This window comes from Fukomys damarensis, unplaced genomic scaffold (genome assembly GCF_012274545.1).
Source record: "Fukomys damarensis isolate Sample0158 unplaced genomic scaffold, DMR_v1.0_HiC HiC_scaffold_9, whole genome shotgun sequence".
NCBI classification, from domain to species: domain Eukaryota; kingdom Metazoa; phylum Chordata; class Mammalia; order Rodentia; family Bathyergidae; genus Fukomys; species Fukomys damarensis.
The window spans coordinates 41,143,706-41,162,887 of record NW_022900921.1 but is presented as its reverse complement, the minus strand read 5'-3'; the positions used below and the strand labels follow the sequence as shown (position 1 = coordinate 41,162,887).

The 19,182-nt window shown below is 54.6% G+C and overlaps 2 protein-coding genes across 2 annotated transcripts in view; both read left to right on the top strand.

Moving 5' to 3' along the window:
- Dusp2 (dual specificity phosphatase 2) overlaps positions 1 to 1,723 on the top strand; it is a 2,321-nt gene extending 598 nt beyond the window's left edge. Inside the window, exons 2-4 of the mRNA XM_010638196.3 lie at positions 32 to 239; positions 590 to 809; positions 913 to 1,723. Of these exons, the coding sequence (XP_010636498.3) occupies positions 32 to 239; positions 590 to 809; positions 913 to 1,127 (643 nt within the window). The 3' untranslated portion in view covers positions 1,128 to 1,723. The remainder of the gene's footprint in view (positions 1 to 31; positions 240 to 589; positions 810 to 912) is intronic.
- Positions 1,724 to 3,632: 1,909 nt separating this feature from the next.
- On the top strand, positions 3,633 to 14,847 carry Astl (astacin like metalloendopeptidase). The gene is made up of 9 exons (XM_010638144.2): positions 3,633 to 3,814; positions 4,604 to 4,729; positions 6,234 to 6,295; positions 7,508 to 7,601; positions 8,023 to 8,140; positions 8,752 to 8,933; positions 11,062 to 11,143; positions 11,224 to 11,378; positions 14,414 to 14,847. The coding sequence occupies exons 1-9, from the start codon at positions 3,769 to 3,771 to the stop codon at positions 14,845 to 14,847; spliced, it is 1,299 nt and encodes a 432-aa protein (XP_010636446.1). The 5' UTR covers positions 3,633 to 3,768.
- Positions 14,848 to 19,182: the final 4,335 nt, after the last annotated feature.

Genomic DNA, 19,182 nt, shown 5'->3' with positions numbered 1-19,182 from the left:
TGCCACCGCCGTGTGCTTCCTCCGAGGTGAGCGCCTCTGCCCCGTGCGCCACCCATGCGCCCCCCAACCCAGGCCCGGTTGAACCCACTCCGCTAACTGCGCCTTCGCCCCCTGCAGGAGGCTTCGATGGCTTCCAGGACTGCTGTCCGGATCTGTGCTCTGAGGGTCCCGCCCCGGTGCTGCCCCCTTTCGGGGCCGAAAACAGCAGCTCCGACCTCAGGGTTCCCATCTATGACCAGGTGAGTTGAGATGGGGGCTCCTACTCACTGTCCCCTTGTCCCTATGCTAGATAGGCGCCTGTAGGGAAAGGAGAAGGCTATTTTGGGTGCGTGTTCACCGTGTGTGCCTGTGTGTTTGTGTGTGGAAAGGGGTTCCGTGAGTCTGCATCTGTCCAGTGTACCTGGGATGTGAAGAGTGCCTCGTGTCCCTAGAGTATATCTATGTGTCCTCAGCCTCTGAGTCCTGCCCTTGGTGCTGGCCGAGGGCTCCTCTGGTCCTGGGCCAGCCGTTGATGTGTCCTGTTTGGTGCTCGGCCCTCCAGGCCAGGGCTGAAAAGGTCTCAGCATTGCTCTGTTGTCCTGTCCTCCAGGGTGGCCCCGTGGAGATCCTGCCCTTCCTGTACCTGGGCAGCTGCAGCCACTCATCGGACCTGCAGGGCCTGCGGGCCTGTGGCATCACAGCTGTCCTCAATGTGTCCTCCAGCTGCCCCAACCACTTTGAGGGCCTGCTGCGCTATAAGAGCATCCCTGTGGAGGACAATCAGATGGCAGAGATCAGCGTGTGGTTCCAGGAGGCCATAGGCTTCATCGGTAAGGGGGGCAGTCCAGGACCTGGGGACTGTGGTGCCTGGAAGTTGGAGGCACGGTCTCCTGGCGGTGTGCTCTCCCCGCTGACTCCCACCTTGTCTTGCAGACTCAGTGAAGAACAGCGGTGGCCGGGTGCTGGTACACTGCCAAGCAGGTATCTCTCGCTCTGCCACCATCTGCCTGGCGTACCTGATCCAGAGCCGCCGGGTGCGGCTGGATGAGGCCTTTGACTTCGTAAAGCAGCGCCGGGGTGTCATCTCTCCCAACTTTAGTTTCATGGGGCAGCTGTTGCAGTTTGAGACGCAGGTGCTGTGTCACTGAAGCATGGCTGTCTGCCTGCCACGTGCGGCCGGGACCCCTGGTGCCACCCCAATGGTGGACATATGGGGTCCCCTGTAGCCAAGTGTACCTCTCACGTGGGGGGGACTGCTACCTCCTCTGAGTCTGAAAAGCCCCACATGGGGACACTAGGAATGCAGCGATGCTGGCCTTTGTTACCTGGTGCTCTTCTGCTGAGGACTTAAGGGCTGGCTCTTATTCAGGGGACAAGGACAGAGCCTGCTCTTTCCTGCCCCTCCTTGGCAGAAATTAACTGGACTCTACACACTGGACTCTGGCCCCATTGCCATGTTGAGGCCGGAGAGCCCAAAGGAACAAGCTGTGACAACCAGGATCCTGTTTGGGGGTCCTGGAGCCCAGGCCCTGTGCTCCTGGAGGAGCCAAGAATTCGGAAGTGATGTGTATGTCACATAAAGGACCTTTTGCTTGCGTGTGTCTGTGCGCAAGCATTTCTCGCCTGTGTTGGCGCTGGAAAGTTATTTGTGTCCAACTGACATTTAACACTCCTCCCCCACTTCCTCCCGGCCCTGTGAGCGGGGGTTGCAAACTTAGCACTTTATATTTATACAGAGCATGGGAGGGGGAGTCAATAAAATATTTGTTTTGTTTAAAAAACAACTCCCCAGTGTCTGTTCTTCCATCCAGGTCCTGGAGAAGGGTCGGGAGCTATTTCCTGATTTGTCCAAGAATCAAGGCCCACATGCACCCTGGCTCAGGGCCTTGGCCCAGAACTGGAAGTTCTGGGTGCTGAGAGGCCAAGATTTGGAGCCTATGAGACCCACTTCCTTCCCAGATCACACAGCTGGTGTGTGTGTGTGTGTGTGTGTGTGTGCGTGCGTGTGCCCATGTACGCACATGTATTTGATGCAGGAATGTCTCCCCATGTGTGTTCAATCATGAGGCCTCTCCTTCCTCACAGGAGGTTAGCATAGCTGTCACCTCTGCCCAAATCCCAGGCTGGGACCAAGGCCTTAGGGTGCCTGGCTCTGCTGGGGCACATGGTGGCCCCTGTCCCAGAGCCCCTTCTTGTCCCCAGGAAGAGTGTGGCCCAGTGTCCCAGGCAGAGGCTGTCACTAAGGATTAGTAGCTCACCCCCCTGCAGCTAGCATGTTCCCATTGGACATCAGGGAGTGTGCAGTACAGGACTGGGTGTCACAGACACCTGAAACATGGCCCCTTGTGCCAGAAGCTGAGGGGTGGTGTTGAGGCTGCCTGAAGGGATGCAGAGGATGCTGGGTGGTGGATGGCTCACCCTAACACTCCCAGCCACTCGGGGTCATCCAGTGACCTCCACTTTGCCCTTCTAGTGTGTTCCTTGGAGTCTTGGGGTCTCAGTGGAATACTTAGTGAGATCTTGTTTCAAAAAACCAATAAGATAAAATAGTAAAATAAAAATATAACAATTTAATTATGCTAGTAAAAAAAAAAAAACGCATACAGAATCAATCACCTTTACTGTTTCAAGGGTTCAGTAGTGTTAGTAAACCATTAGGGCTGGACAAAAAGTCTCCTGAACTTTCCATTTTATAGAACAAAAACCCTCTGGCCATTAGCTCCCCACCCTGATGACCACTGTCCCAGCTTCTGTCCACAAATTGGACCACACCAGGGACCTCAGTAAGTGGACTCATGCCACATCTGTCTTCTTGAGCCTGGTCTGTGTCTTAGAAAATTATCCTCAAGACAGACTTCTTGAAGGACACATTTCTCTACTCAAGCGTGGTGATAGTTATCATTATTTTAATCTTTTTTCTCAGCACTTTTTTCCCCCTTGGTCCTAAGGATTGAACCAGGGTCCCCTGGGTAGCCAGGCTGGTGACAGACAGGAGGAAGACAGGTAAGAAACACGGCTTTCCGAGTCTGCAAGAGGGGGACGAGCATGGGCTGCTCACACAGGCTGCTGTAGGTGTGAGAGGGGTCATGTGAGTGGTAGGTCTGGTGTCCTAAACTCCATCTTTCCTGCTTCTCTGGGTGCTGGTAACTAGGGGTGTTCAGAATGTGAAACATCAGGGAGCCCCGCACTTGTGATGGTGAGTCTCTCTGTCTTTGTGTCTGTCTCTCTTTTGGCTTTTTGGGACAGGGTTTCACTATGTAACCCAGGCTGGCCTCAACTTGTGATGATCCTTGTCTCAGCCTCCAAAATACTGGAATTACAGGTGTGTGCCACCACACCCTGCTTGTGATCCTTCACTTTTCTATACAAATACTAAAATAAAAGGTGTAGTGACTTTCCCTCTGTCTGCATATCCTGGGGGATCTTGGAGTCTCAGGCAGCTTTTCCCATGTCTGTGTGGGGTGAGGGACAGAAAAGGGGTCTCCTCAGCTGGAAGATGAGGGAGCACAGCCAAGAGGACCTCGGCTCCCAGAGCACCCTTCTACAATGCTTCACCCTCTGGTGGCAGGAGGGGACCTCAGAGGAGCCTGGGCTGGGGACCAATGTGGGAGGAAGAGGGGTCACAGGTGGAGGTGGTTGGGGGCTGCAGGTGGAGGTGGTTGGGGGCTGCAGGTGGGTGCTGGAGAAGCTGTTATTTAAGCGGGGGACTAAGTCGGTGATCTGGCTGCCTTGTCCGCTGGTGACTGGTCTTGCTTGTTGAGGGGCCAGTGGGGACCTGCCGTGGGGAGCATGGGAGGCTTGTGGTCTTGGGTGCTGGGTCTGCTCTCCTTGCCAGGTAAGCAGCTGCCTGGCCCTCACAGTTCTCACTCCAGCTTCTAGGATACAGAGAGAGGCCAGAAAGGGAAGTAGGGGCTGCAGGGAGCTTCTGTGCGCTTCCATGCTCTCTGGGGTGTTCCTAGAAGGAAACCTGGCTTGGGGAGGAGGCCCTCAGAAACCCTGGGGGCAGCAGGGAGCAGGTGCTGTGTCCCAGACAGCCCTGTAATGGGGTGGGGGTTTCCACACCAGGCTAGCTGGGGCTGGAGTTAGGTCCTCCAGGCTGAGCTCATTTCCCGAAAGCCTGGGTTGAGAAAGGCAGCCAAGAAGCGGGGTCTGAGGCTGGCCCTGTGCTGCTATCAGTGTTTTCTCAACACCACCCCCTGCCCCTTCACAGCACATGACTTTAAAATATTTTTGTTGGCACTGGGGATCAAACCCAGGGCCTTTGCAATTTGTTACATCCTCAGGTCCCTTTAAAGTTTTTTATTGAGATGGGGTTTTTCTAAGTCGCCCAAACTTGCTATCCTCCTGCTTCATCCTCCCAGAGTGCTGAGATTAAGGTTCACACTACCAGCCTGGCTCGCACACGAATTTTCGAACCCAGGGTTAGCCCTTGAAGGACCCCCCTTTCCTTGAAGTTCTCTGGGCCTTGGCACCTGTTGAGCCGAACTGGGGCTAGGCAGGCCTTAAGAGCTCAGGTGGGGCCGTCCCTAGTGAAGGGCTGGGGTTTGCAGCCACCCCAGGTCCTGCTGTGCTGTTTCCACTAGGACCCTCAGGGTACTCATGTATCCACACTGTGTCTGGCCAGGTGTTATCCTTGGAGAATCTTCAGCCTCCCGGTGTACAGGAGCCTGCAGCAACAGCTTCTCAGAAGACCTCACATCTGAGGGGACCCAGGTGTCCTGGGACAAAGACATCCCTGCAATTAACCAAGGTGAGGACACTGCTCCTCCTTGTGGCCTGGAAGGGTATGACACGTCCCTGGGATGTGAAAACCACACTGGCATTTGAATGTGCAGGAAAAGCTGGGAGGAAATAAACATACCAGCTGGCTCAGCTGGCTCTAAGCAGGAGTAATCCTACTGGCCAATGCTTAAATCTGTTTTTCTGCAGCTTTTCAGATGGACTGTTGTCTTTTTTTGGGGGAGGCACTTCTGGTGATTGAACCTAGTACCTTCCCAGTGAGCTACATCCTCAGCTCTTTTTCTTTTGAGACAGTATTGCTAAATCACTAAGTTGCCAGGCTAAGACTATAGGTCTTAAGTGGCCCCATAAGAGTACAAGATATTGTGCTAAGTCCTTAGCAGATGTTTGAGAAGGTATCACCTACCCTGGCAGGGACAGTGTGCAGGTGTAACTAGGCCTGCCTGAGACTCAGGGCTTCCCTCTCTGGGTTCTCAGCCAAGAACAAGGACACAGTCAGGTGAAGTTTTGGGAGAGCGGGGTGACCTTACCTTCTGATGGACTCTTAAGTGCAAGCACATGTGATCTAGTGGATTCGGGGTGGCCATCCTGTGACCTGTCCTCTTCTTTCTCTATGCTGGCTTGGAGCCTCCACAATTGCTGAGCCTTTGGGGGACACCATTCCCCTCTTGGCTCACCGTGGAAGGTCTGGAGGGACCAGAACCCTAGCACCTCCCTGGCCCTGACTTTCAGATACTTGTGACTCCAACGCTCTCAGGGAGCCCCTAAAGTGGCCCTGCCTGAGAAGCTGGGCACCCTAGCTGCGGTGCATCCCCAGCTGCTGTGTGTGATGGCTTTCAATGGCTCCCAGCTGGCTGTCAATGGATCCCAGGAGAGGGATTTGGGAGGCCACGCCTTCCCATTGGAGTGGCCCACGGTGGATAGAGGGATCCAAGCCTGGCTGCTCCCTCAAGGTGGGACAGGGCTGTGTCCTTCCCAGGTCCCATTTCTTTCAGAAGCCACTTGTGGAGGGGTTTAGAAGGGGGACAAGCTGGGCTGGGCGGGGCATGCAGGAGCCAGGCAGGTGGCTTCCTGTGGCCGTGTGGTGCAGGTGAGATTCTGTCCCTTGGCAGCTCGAGGGTCCTGGTTGTGACTGTATGAGTAGGGTGCTCATGGGGACAAGGTAGGGAGCCCAGGACAGGTTCTGAAGAGTGGTGTGGAGTGGGGCTGGAGGACCCAGCTGGAAGAAGCTACTTCCTAACCATGAATGACTCAAGTGGGGACAGGAGCCTGAGGGAGCCAAGGGCCATGTCTGAATAGAAGGAAATGGTCATGGGCTGGGGCTCAGAGGGGCTTTGCAACTCCCCCAAGGCCACCTGGCTTCAGTACTTAGCTTGGAAGCCCTTGCTCCAAGTGGAGGGATACACAGACCCTGGGGCTTCAGGTCCTGGCAGCTGAAGCCCTGCTGGGCCTGTCTCTGAAGCCAGTGCCATGGCAGTCACAGGCCCAAACACCTCCCTGTGTTCTTCTCCCAGGGCTCATCCCGGAGGAGACTCCAGATGGCAGCTTCCTGGTGGAGGGGGACATCATCCGGCCGGTGAGCGCTCACTCCAGGGCCCTCTGAGCTCAGCCTTGGGGGTTGACACGGGAGCGACTTGTCTGTCACAGCTGGGCAGACACCTCTTGTTGTCTGGGTGGCTGCTTTATGAGAAAAGCAGCATGGGCACTGAGGCAGGGTGGCCACTGAGGTGGCACCACTTTCAGCCAAGGATGGCTTCCTGGAGGAGGAGGCCAGAGCCCTCATGACCCTGCCAGAGCAGTTGCTAAGGAACAGTTAGATGAAGTCATGAACACAGGCTACAGAGTGGCCTGGGGCTGGGGGAGAGCCTGGGCGTCTCAATGCCTGGGGAAGCAGAGCAGGGGAGAATGTGGAGAGACCACCTTGCTGGGGGATAAGGGCCATGTCACAAGGGAAGAGGCTGTGGGAATAGGAGTGACTTGTGGAGAGGAGCAGCACTGTCAGGTATGGCGGTGTACCCTGTCATCCCAGAATTTGGGGGGCTGAGAAAGGAGGAGGATCTCTGAGTTCAGGGCCAGCTCAAACCTCTGTACTGAGACCGTGTGTGTGCGTGTGTGCGTGTGTGTGTGTGTGTGTGTTGGGGGGGTGGATGGGAGGAGAGGGAAGGGGAGAGGGAGAGGGACAGACACGGGATGGCTGAAGCTCCTGCTGGGTTGAGGCGCCCCCTATAGGCGAGATGGGAAGAGAGGATGGCGGGCTGCTCAGAGCCTGCAGCAGGGGGAGGCTGGGTCCCAGTTACTCAGCAAAGCATGGAAGAGCCCCCCAACCCCGAGATCCTGTGACCCCGAAAGACAGAGTCAAGTCCTGTCTTGGGCGGCTGGTGGGGTAAAGCAGTGTGAGCCAGAAAGAGTTCTGGTGGAGGAGGGACGGGGAGAGGGCATCAACCTGGAGGACCCCAGCCTTCCCTCTTCAGGGTGGCACCGGTTTGCTCGTGTGCTAGCATGGGGGCTGCAGAGTGGAGCTTGGAGCTCCAAACCGGGGTGCCTTAGGGGTCTGGGACCTCTGGGTGACCTCAGCCACCGATCTTGTGTTTACCTGCATGTCTGTCATCTTAGACAAGGACGTCACTGTCCCCATGCCAGCCCTTAACTTCCTGCACTTTGTCCCCCTGCCCCATTCACCCCCACCCCACCTCTCATGTCCTAGTGGCCTAGGGCGTGGTACTCTTGGGGACACAAAGCTTTGGTGGTCTGTGTCCCCAGAGATCCCCAAGCTGCCCTCTCTCCTCAGAGTCCCTTTCGGCTGTTGTCTGTGACCAACAATAAGTGGCCCAAGAGTGCTGGTGGCATCGTGGAGGTCCCCTTCCTGCTGTCCAGCAAATATGGTGAGTGGACATGGCGTGGACCTCCCCACACTGAAGGACCTTCCTGCCTGGGATCTTCTCTTCTCTTTTCCTGTGTGTTCACATTCCTTCTCCCCACCTGCAGAGCCCTTCCACAGGGGCTGGGAAGAAATGACCACCCTAGGGGGACATATGAGGGCTCTCTGGTCCCTTCAAGATGCACACTCACATTAGGTTTCCACAGAGCCATGGTAAACCCTATCATGAATTTTTCATGCAAGGGTTCTGGGTTGAGGCTCTTTTGAATCACCTGGTAGCTTAGCTCTCTCTACCCCTGAAAGTCTATGGAAAAGTTATCTTCCACAAAACCCATCTCTTGTACCAAAAAATGTAGGGACCTCTGGCCTTGAGAGGTTTGGGTCCAGCCTGCAGCAGGGACTCAGCCAGGGTGTATCGTCCCCAGATGAGCCCAGCCGCCGGGTCATCCTGGAGGCATTTGCTGAGTTTGAACGTTTCACATGCATCCGGTTTGTTGCCTACCAGGGCCAGAGAGATTTTGTGTCCATCATCCCCATGGCCGGGTGAGTGTTTTGGGGCAAGTGTGGGAGAGACAGAACCTGTGTCTGTGTCTGGCCTGGAATGCAGCAAGCTGTGGTCTAAACCCTGTTTCTGGGCTGCCCTGGACTCCTGCACCCCACCTTCCCCAAAGGCTGTGCCTGGTGTGAGCCTGGTCCTTGTGCCCCAGGTGGGGACCCTTGCCTCCAAGTCCTGTGTCTCCCAGAGGCTTTGAGGGAGACTCTGGGCAGTCACTTGAGTTAGTTCAGGGAGCACCTGAGTTCTGAGCCCCTTCTCTCTAAGATGGGAAGTAGCATAACTGGCTTGGGAAGGTAACGGGTGTGGGGGCTGTGACCTGGGGTTATGTCGTGGGTCCGCTCAGCTGCATATGTCGTTTCTCTGAATGTCACTTCCACCTCTTGGCAGCCCAGGCCAGCAGTGAGGCCTCATTTGCCCATTTTCCCCAAGGCCAGGCTGTAAGAGGACTTGAGGAAGTACTGGAAATTTGGCTAGAGTCCAGATGGGGACTGCCTGTCCAGTGCTTGTCTATTCCAGGACCTGGTGAGAAGGGACAGGACCCAATCTGCTCCATGCTTTGCCTGCATGGCACCCAGTCAGCTTGCTCTTGTGTCTGCAGGTGCTTCTCTGGTGTGGGCCGCAGTGGAGGGATGCAGGTGGTGTCCCTGGCACCCGCCTGTCTCCGCAGGGGCCGTGGCATCGTCCTGCACGAGCTCATGCACGTGCTGGGCTTCTGGCACGAGCACGCACGGGCTGACCGGGACCGCTACATCCGAGTCAACTGGCACGAGATCCTGCCGGGTAAGCCAGCAGGGCCTGGGACGGGGTGGGGGCATCCCTTGCCCCTGTGTACTCAACCTGCCATTGTGCTGGATGCTCTACTGGGTGGTTGAGGGTCTGGGCTACACACCAGCCAGGGATTCTACACCAGAGCAGAAGCAGGAAGTAGCCAGCTGAGGGGCAGAGGGTAGCTTTACAGGGCTGGGCAGGCGACGTGTTGATGAGCACGTGGAGCTGGGGCAGCCCAGGAGGCTTGGACACCAGGGAGCAGCAGCTGTGTGGGGTCAGAGCCCTGTCCTTGCACACTCGATGGCCTCGTCCCAGAGTAAGGAGAAAGCAGCAGCCTAGGGCAGGAGGGTGCAGAAGAGGCATGGTGGGGTTAGGGTATGGAGTCTGGGGCTTCCAGTAAGCAGCTGCTGTGGCAGGTGACTCCTGAGGGAGAGCAGTAAGCCAGGATTCCCTAGAGTTTGGGGACTGAATCAGATCCAGCTGGAGAAGTGTGCATGGGTGTGATGGGATACTGATCCTCTCAAGGGCTGCTGGAACACGTGTGAGCATTTTCCCCATGACAGTGTGAAAAACTCCCCACTTGAATAAGCATAATTAACGCAGATGTTCTGAACGGAGGCAAAGTAGAATCGAGTAACAACACCCTGACTGCTTTCACTTAGAAGTTAAAAGGAAAAACATTTCTTTTAGCTCTGAAGTTAAAGAAATTGCAGGGATTCTTAAAAAATGAAAATCATGAAATGCTACATTAAAACCACTGCTTCCCAACTAAGGCAACACTGAGGGAAAATGTGTAGAAGTAGCTAGTTGTAGCTATAAAGATAGAGAAGACAAATGAATTAAAGATGCCAATTTAAATTAAGAAAAAATAAATGAAAGGGGGAGGGAATTAAAGGTAAAGCAGAAATAAGGGGTTGAAAGCAGCATTAATTAATGTGAGAGCCATCTTCCTAACAGCAAAGTCAGCTGAAATGACAGCTGCACTGGGCTGGGGTCTCAGATCAGTGGTGCAGCACTTGCCTGAAATGTGTGATGGCCTGAGTGCCATCCCCAGAAGAACCAAAAACCAAACAAAACCCCCTAGTTACCTTAGTGGGGAAAATGTAGTTTCTCCTAATACAGAAAAGTGAGAATATATTTACCTTTTAGTGTGTACAGAATGAAGTAATTAAGTGCCACAGTGGGGAGGGAGAACTCAAGAGGAGGCGGTGAAGTAGACTTTTACTACGTCTTTTAATAATCCACTTTTGATTGTGATGCATATATTGCCTATTAAAATTATAGGCTGGGGCGTAGTGGCATAAACCTGCAATCCCAGTTACTCAGCAGGCTGAAGCAGGAGGCTCACAGGTCTGAGGCTGGCCTGAGCAACTTATTGAGACCCTGCCTCAGGAAGGGCTGGGGATGTAGCTCATCATTCCCTGGGTTTAACCCCTAGTACGGCAAAAACAAAAAGCTCTAGGGTGTGCTACCTCAGGGAGGTGGCAGAAGTCCTGGAGTGCTGCTCTATTCAGTGATAAGGTGGCTGCTGGTGACCTGGTGGTACAGGAGGTGTGGTGGTCACTGCTGCAGGGTCTGCAGTGGGGAAGGAGGAAGGGCACAGCTGCTCTTTCAGGCATCCACTCAGCAGGATAGCAGGGAACCCAGCCCCTTCCCCTTCCAGGATCCCCTGTGATGGAGAGATGTTGGCCAGCCAAGGTGACAGTGACGGAATTGTGGGGGTTTGCAGCCTGAAGCAGGATGATCAGGTGTTGGGAGTGAGGCATCACAACCCAGACAGGGAGGAAGCAGGTCTGTAAAGCTGGGTGGAGGAGTAGACAGGCCGTGAGGTGATCAAGTCACCCTGGAAGCCCATGGCTCTGTGAACACTGGGTCTGGGAAGGTGAGTCTTCCCCGTGCGGGGTGGACGGGAGAGGAGGGTGAGGCAGTAGGACGGATGAGGTGACTGGCTGCAAGGTCCCTGTGCTTCTGCCTCACCTGGTGCAGCACTTGAAGAGGGCAAGGGACAAGTGTGCAAGGTGCACACTTGGCTGTGGTCTCAAACTTCTCAGCTGAGGTGGGTTATAAACTCCCAAAGTCTTCCCTGTTTCTGTGACCCGCCTGCTCTCCATGCATTTCCAAGATTTTTTTTTTCTTAAAGGCTTTGAAATCAACTTTGTCAAATCTCGGAGCAGTAATATGCTGGCACCCTACGACTACTCATCAGTGATGCACTACGGGAGGTGAGCTAACTCGCCCCTCTCCCATCTCCTTCCCTCCCTCCCCTGCCACCCCAAGGCTGATGCAGCCACCTGGCTTCCAGGCTCGCCTTCAGCCGGCGTGGGGAGCCCACCATCATCCCACTCTGGGCCCCCAGTGTCCACATTGGCCAGCGGTGGAACCTGAGCACCTCGGACATCGCCAGGGTCCGCAGGCTCTACGACTGCAGCCCAGGCAGCCCCAACCCCCACGGGAGCGGTGAGTGGTGGGGAGGGGCCAGGAGAGAATGTGGGGGTGACAGGGGCATTGGACACGCACGGACACTGATCACCGTGGAAAAGCACACGGGAAAGTTAACATTGCGTATGGTGAAAAGGGATCCACTTTTAGGTCCACTTCAGAACTTTCTGTCCTTTTCCCAGGAGCAACGCTCTATCCCTGAACCAGTGCTGTCCATCTCTAAAGATACTTTACAGACTCTAGATGCTAGAGACATACATACATTTCTATATTTTGTATATCTTACATTTACATAGAGACATTTTATAAACTGACGACACGTGCTGGGATAAGTCCCTGTATTGTCCATGATTGGGTTTTCATATAAAGTTTAGAATTTCACCCCCATGAACATTGTCAAGAGTTACTGGGATTTTGAGTGGGAATTTATTGAAATCTCTAGCTCAATTTGGAGAGATTTTAACTTTTAAAACTTTGTCTTCTTATCATTGACTAAGATATGTATATATTTAAGGTGTTTTTTTTTTTTTTTTCTTTCTGAGACAGGGACTTATGTAGTTCATCCTGTGCTACATAGCAAGACTGTCTTACCCACTCCAAAAAAACCTATTCCCACCCCCATCCATATGTAGCTTTCATCAGTTGAACATTTGGGTGGTTTCCACCTTTTGGCTATTATGAATAGTTCTATCGTGAACATACAAGATTCTGTGTCAACACATTTCTTTTCAGTATATATTGAGAATGGAATCACTGGGGCCTATGGTAACTCCATCGTTAACTACTAAACTCTTTTTCAAAGTAGCTGACTGTGTTTTCCTTCCCACCAGCAAGCAGGAAAGTACCAGTTTCTTTAAACCCTTGCCCACACTTTTAATCTGTCCTCATGGGTGAAAAAAAAGTCTCATTGTCTCTCGCGTTTCTCTAATGATTAAGATGTTGAATGTACTAATTGGCCACTTGTGTTTCTTCTCTGGAGAAGGGTATCTACAGACCCTTCGCCTGTTTTTCAGTTGGGTTGTCTTTTCCTTACTGAGTTGTAAGAATTAGTTACATACTCCTTATCCACTGTTATCATTTGGAAATATTTTCATATTCTATGGATATTTTTTTCACTTTTAAGATGGTGTTTTCTTGAACATTTAATGGTGTGAAGTTCACACTTTTTCTTTTTTAAAATGAATTTTATTTTATCCCACCCCCAGCCCTCTTTCCTCCTGATGTACAAAAACATTATTTCGATTTTTTTTCCTTCTATTTTCACTTTTTTTCTTGTCCCTCCCTTCCTTTCCCCCTCCCTCCTCTCTTGTTCCCCTTCCGATTTAAACACTTTCTTTCCATTTCCCAACCTCCATTATACATTTCAGTCCTTATTTCCACTTTTGGTTTCTCACATCAGAGAAACTATACAGTATTTAAACATGCATGTCCAATTTATTTTGCTTAGGAGTATGATCTCAAGGTCCATCCATTTAGCTATAAACGTCTGAAGCTCGTCCTTTATGGCAGAGTAGTACTCCATTGTATAAGAACCCTCATCTTTTTTCCATCAGTTGATGGGAATTTGGGCTGTTTCTAAGACTTAGCTAGTACACGCTGTGCTGCTGTATTCATGCGTGTGCATATATCACCGTGGTATGATGCTTTTAATTCTTTTGGGAAGATACTGATAAGAGGTATCAAACTTTAACTTTTATCACTGTACTTTTGGTACATGTCTTAAGAAGGTATTGTATAACCCGAGTCTACAAAAGATTTATGCTTGTAATTTCTTCTGTTAGGTCCTACATCTAGGTCTGTGATTCATCTGTGGTTAATTTGGGTATGGTATGTATGGTATGAGGGAGGCTTCTTTTATTTTTTGCATGTGGCTGTCAAATTGTCCCATATTAATTTCCTAAAGATTTTTTTTGTTTTGAGACAGGGTCTCACTGCATAGTTCAGACTGGCCTTGACTCATTATGTAGCCCAGGCTGGCCTTAAAGTCATAGCAACCCTCCTGCCTCAGCCTCCTAAATGCGGGGATTACAGGCATGCGTCACCATGCCCAGATTTCCTAAAAATGTTTCCCCCTATATACACATAATCATATGAAGCATATCTTTTTAAAAAGTTGAGATAAGGTGAGAACTTTGTGGTTCACTCTAGAGGGTGAGAACTTTGTGGTTCACTCTAGAGGTGTGACTATCAGAAGGAGCAGGAAGCTGGGAGGTGGCTGGGAGGGACTGGTCAAGGGAAGGTTCTTTTGAGATAGGAAACATGTCAGTGTGTTTGGGTGTTGAAATAATGACCATCTGGGAAAGAGAAGGGGTGGCTATGGCAGACAGGGAAGGTAATTCAGAATGTTCGGGAAGGGCTGCCCCTGGAGGGCTGGGTTTGAACTGCTCAGGAAGGACCAGGAACAGACTGAGTCTGCACATGGATCCAAAGATAGCTGCCTTGGTCCTGCAATGAGTGAGGGCAGAGGCCAGAGATTTGAGGAGAGGAGGACCATGAAGGAGAAGGCAAGAAGCACTTCCTTGAGAGATGAAACCAGGAGAGACATGGGGCTGGAGGGAGCGGGTGCTGGGCAGGACCAGGCTGGGACGGGCAGGTGGCTGAGGGAGTCTGGGTGTATGGAAGGCAATGGAGAAGGGTCCACTGGAGGGCTCAGGGTTTGGAGAAAGCAGACCACAGGAAGGTTCTAGATGACAGTTCTGGATGTGGGCAAGGCTGGGGTGTCACTGTGCTGGAGCAGTGGGAGGGAGGGTTCTGAGGGTGAGGACTGCAGATCTCGGCTGACAGAGCAGTCTCGGGCCTGAAGGAGAGGTCACAGAAGCTGTGGGATCTTTGGGTGGTGACCTTAGGCTCTGCTGTCTTGTTGCTGGTGGGGCTGTAGGAGTTTGGGTCTAAATGGAATTGGCCAGTGGCTCAGCAGGGACATGGTGGTTTACCCAGTGGCCTGTGAGCCAGGCTCAAGTCTGCTGGAGTAAGCCGAAGCCAGCTTGGGCTGTTGGCAGAGGCCAAGGCTTCCTCCTGTGATTCCAGGACCTGACTCCTGTCTCCTACTCCAGGGTTCCAGGCCCACAACAATGGCAGGAGCCTCATGCCTGCCTCTAGACCCTACCTGCAGAGACTCCTGGAAGCACTGCCGGGGGAGTCCAGGAGCTGCGACCCCAGTGGCCCTCGGGCTGATGGCCAGCGCATTGCTGCAGGACCTAGGGAGACCCTGCATGGGTGGGAGCCCCCTGCCACGAGAAAGTTTAGTGTGGAGCCCTTGGGAAGGCCACCTCAGACCCTGGCTTCTTCCCCAAGGTCAAGGCCTGGAGCAGGGGCCCTGGGCATGGCTCTGGAGCCATCCTGGCTGGCACAAGTGCCCACGGACCTTCCAGCCCCATTTCCAGAAGCTGGAGAGCAGCTGGCGCCTGACCAGGCTGCTGTGGAGAACCCAGCTCTACACGGAGGCTGGGAACCTGGAAGTCACTTTGGAGGGATGCCTGGCGCTTGAATCAGTGGTTTCTGTCCCCAAAGACAGAGCCTGTTCCGCCTGGAGGAGCCAAGGGCCCCTCTGGGCAGCACCTCTGTCTTTTAGCCCCAACCTGGCCCGGCCCTTATAGGCCTGGACTGTCCTCTGTGTCCCTTCCCTAAGGGTTCCTAGGGACAGAAGGGCCTCTAGGTCTGTCGTAGAAGGCAGGCTTGGCTATATTTGCTGTTGTTTTTGCCCCAGCCCTTGAGGTTACAGAGAAGGGCAAGAACACAAGAGCCTGGATAGAGGACTAGAAGTTCATCTCCACCTCTGGTCACTCCAGGAGCCCTACCCTGAGGGGACACTACAGGAGTCACCCCACTTGTCCTCCTTCACCAAGCCCCACAACTTCCTAAGCCCCTGGCTGTCCCTATGAGGTCCCATGAGCAAAGAGACTCTCTGGGTGCCCCCCAACCCTCAAGGGTACCATGCTGGGGACCTGACGATCGAGGGGTATACCAGAGGAGAACCAGGGGCTCAGCTGTTAGGTGAAGGCACAAATAAAATTGGTTTAATGCTGTGTGTGTTGTGCTGTGTTGACTCTCACAGGTGAGTCCCGTGGGTGGCCCCTGGGGGTTGCATACTCTTTCCAGAGGGGGAGATGGGCTTTAGGAAGCATGTGGGCCTCCTCAAGGTGCCACAGCTAGGGAGTGGGGCCTGGGCCGAGATTGGTCCTGAAGTTCCAGTGACAGTGTGGTTTTTGCCAGCTCCTGTAGGGGTCATGTGTGGGGTCTGTATTGGGGAGCATGGGGACATACTCATGGGTGGGTCAGGGAGGGACAGTGCAGGACAGCAGAAACACACCGGTGTGCTGTGGGATGGCAGGGAACTCCCCCAGAGTTTAGATACAGGGGAGCAGGGACTCTAGGACCCCAGCAGGGCTCTTTGCTGTGAGACTGTTCCACACATGGCATAGTGTTTAGTAGCACCTTTGGCCTCTACTCACCTGATGCCAGTCAAAACCTCCTTGCCCTGTGCCTGGACAAAGGTGTCTCCAGATGGCATCCAGTGTCCCTTGTGAGGACTGATGAATTAGAGCTGGGAGAAGAGGCTGAGACAGGGCGGTCTCTGAGGCAGGAGTAGCACCTTAGTGTTGGAGGACAGTGTGCTGCTGCATCTCTTCTCACTGAGAAACCACCAAGAGGAAGACAGAACTAGGCCTGGCCTTGGTAGCCACCAGGACCCTTGATGGCTGTGGTGACTCCTGAGGGTTATGGACAAAATAGGAGGCAGGGACCGAGCAGGAGGTGTTGCCGATGGAGTGAGTCCTGGGCCGGATGGCTGGGGCTGGACTGCAGGGCCTGCGGGAGGACTTGTCTGTGGATTCAATACAGATGGGCATGCAGGTGGGGGCTTCTATCTCTTTGGAGGATCAGGAAAGCCACAGCATGGGCACTGGGAGGCACAAAGGGAGGTAGGGAGGGATGCAGAGCTGGAGAGGGAAAAGAGCATGCTGGGAAAGTTGGGAGATTTGTGGTCGTAAATTTGAAGCAAAGTCAGTCAATGCAGTAAGGGTTCTGTGCCAGAAAAAAGCAGCCTGGTCAAAGGAACAGACGGGATTCAGGCTTTGTAGGGTGTGTTGTGATGCAGGCAGAGAATGGCAGGGCTGGGGGTGGGAGGCTGGGCTGTACAAGGTGGGTCTGAAAAAGGCTGGGGTGGCTGCAAAGCGTGGAGAACAGTTCTGGGGTTCCCTGAGGGCAAGGAGGGCAGGGAGCGGCTGGGGTCTTGCCCAGCACACTTCTGCCAGCACATCACCTCTGGGCCTGGGGAAGGAGTGACTCCAGGGCTTTTGGCTAAGTTGTCTCATTTCCTGTTAGGGTCTCAATGGCCTTGTCTTTCTGTGGAAAAAATGGCACTAACATGGTAGGCCACCCCTCCCCATTGTCCCTCTTTCCGAGGACCCTTGGGCACTGCCTGACAGGCTCTGCTGTGTATCATGCACTTGAAGGAACAGAGCCCTGGGTGAGAGGAGAGGGGCTGCTCTGCTGTCCCTCACCATCGAACAACCTTGCCAGATCTGGGACAGGGAAGGATGTCCACTGGGAAGGAGAGGGACAGTGCAATGAGCCCTTTGCACCTCATCGGGGCATGGACCCCAGAGAGAAGGCATAGTAAAGAGGGGTGTCTGGCAGGATAATCAGCCCTGGCAAGGACCGGGCGCAGGGGTTGGGGCATGTGCAGGAGGCACTGTTTGGTGAGGTGGGGACAGAAGGGTGGGGCCCTGACCACACACTGCTGTGCAGTGACAGTGGGAGGAGCGAAGACTTGCTGTGGGCAGGCAGGCTCCAGAAGTGTGCAGGTGTGTTTGGAGGAGGGAGAGTTGCAGACAGCAGAGGGCTCATTTATGAAACAGCACCACTGCCTTGGAGAGCTGGCAGCACCCAGCACAGCACTTGTGGTGGGTCTAGGAGGAGTGGTGGCAGTGATGGCTGCAGAAGGGATTACAGAGCCTGGGCAGCTCCCACTATTCTCCTGGTGAGTGTGTCTCAGGTCCCAGCCAGTACAGTGTGTCTCAGCTGTGCCCCACTGGCCAGTAGAGGGCACCCAGCACAGCTTGGTGCTCTTAGGACCTGGAGATGCTCCCTGGGGGAAGGTCCAGGTGAGCATCCTTCCTGGGAACTTAGGGGTAGGGAGGGCAGCTGTGGACAACCTTGGCTCAGGACCTGCAGCACAGAGGAGGCCAGGCACTATAAGAAAGACAGGACAGAAGACAATCTCAGTGCTGCTGGTCAGTGTCTGGGTTGATCCTCCTTAGTGGGAGATGCAAAGGTGGCCCCTCCTCCCCATGCTCCTCCAGCCTCCAGGGTGCCCAGACTCTGCTGGCCCAGGGGAAGAGGTATAGGGACAGGAAGGAACTTGCCTAAGCATCCACTCCCCAGGCCTACAGCCACCCCCTCAGTCTTTCCACCGTGGACTGAGGACTCTCCATCACTGGTAACCATGGGTGGACTGAAGCCCTGCCCAGTCCAGCATGTGGGAAGGACACATCCCTAAATCCTGTCTCTGGAGGGGTCTGCTTTGGCTGAGGTCTGGGTGGGGCACACAGATGAAGGCTGGCTGGATTCTCTGAACCTGGCAGCACCCACTCCACCTGGCTGTCGCAGTGCGGAACAGACAGCAAAAGATGGAGGACGAACCTGCTCTCGGGACCCCCACATGGCTGGGTGGGTGGTCTGGGGTCTGGCACCCAGAGGTCACATGCTTCCATGGAGGTGGGCAGGCCAAGCAGGGGCCCGAGGTGAAAGCCTCACGTTCAGCGATGGGATGGATGTTTATTTACAGAGCACGGCCTGCAGCACTAGGGGCTGGTTCTCTGCTGGGCTGTGGCATTAGGGGCTCCGGAAGCTGTGGACAGTGCCCCTTACGGCTGCCCTGGCTGGGTCCTTGAGCAAGAGCTGCCGCCCAGCAGCTCGCGGGAGGGGATAGGGCGGGGGTTTAGCTTGAACTTCTTGCCTCAGTCCTCCTTTCCACTGCCACCCCAAGAGGGGCTTCGGGGCGTCCGTGCGGAGGGCACAGGGCGCCCCCTACACTCCGGCCCCCAGACGCGTCAGTGCTTCGCGACGCTTGCAGAAGACACCACCCCACCCACCCACCGGGGTATTAGGTCCAGCGCCCGGAGCGACACCCTCCTTCCATTGGTCAAGAGGCTGGCGCCCGCCACGCTCCTTCCCGGACCCGGCCGGAGCCACTGTGCTGATTCGAGTCCAAGCCAGTTTCCCTCTTACCTCCTTAGCCTTTCATTAGGGAAAGTGAGGCTGCAGCAGGAAAGCCGAAGTCCCAAATCCCAGGCCCAGTCGCTTCCCACCGGCTTTGGGATGCCGGGCTCCTGATGGCTTCGAGTTGTTCCGACCCGCGAGTGGCTGCAGGGGGCGCTCGCATCGCGGCGACGCGCGCCGCCTCGGGCTCAGCAGGTCCGACGGAGTCGAGCCTGGGTCGGTCGCCAGGGGCTAGGGGTTCGGGACCTTCTCCTCGCGGCCCCACCCCTCCGCTGCGTGTCTTCACTGCTAGGGTGCTGGGTGGGGGTGTGGCTTACGCCCCAGAGCCCAACCCTCTCATCCCCTCTCCTGGGGATTCTGGGTGGCAGGAGGGGAGAGCAAGCAGCTCTTGTCCACCGCCCTGCACCCTGTGTCACAGCTCGCAGGAAAGTGACCCCTTCTCGGCTCCCGCGTCTCTGCCTCCCGCGCACACCGACCCTTCCTCTTCTGCGAGCGTCCTTCCCAGGGATCCCCCACCCCACCCCGGACGGGGCCCCTTCGTCCTAGCTGGGCGCGGCGTCGGGAGGGGAGGGGTAGGAGCGCAGGGCCGGACCGCGCGGAG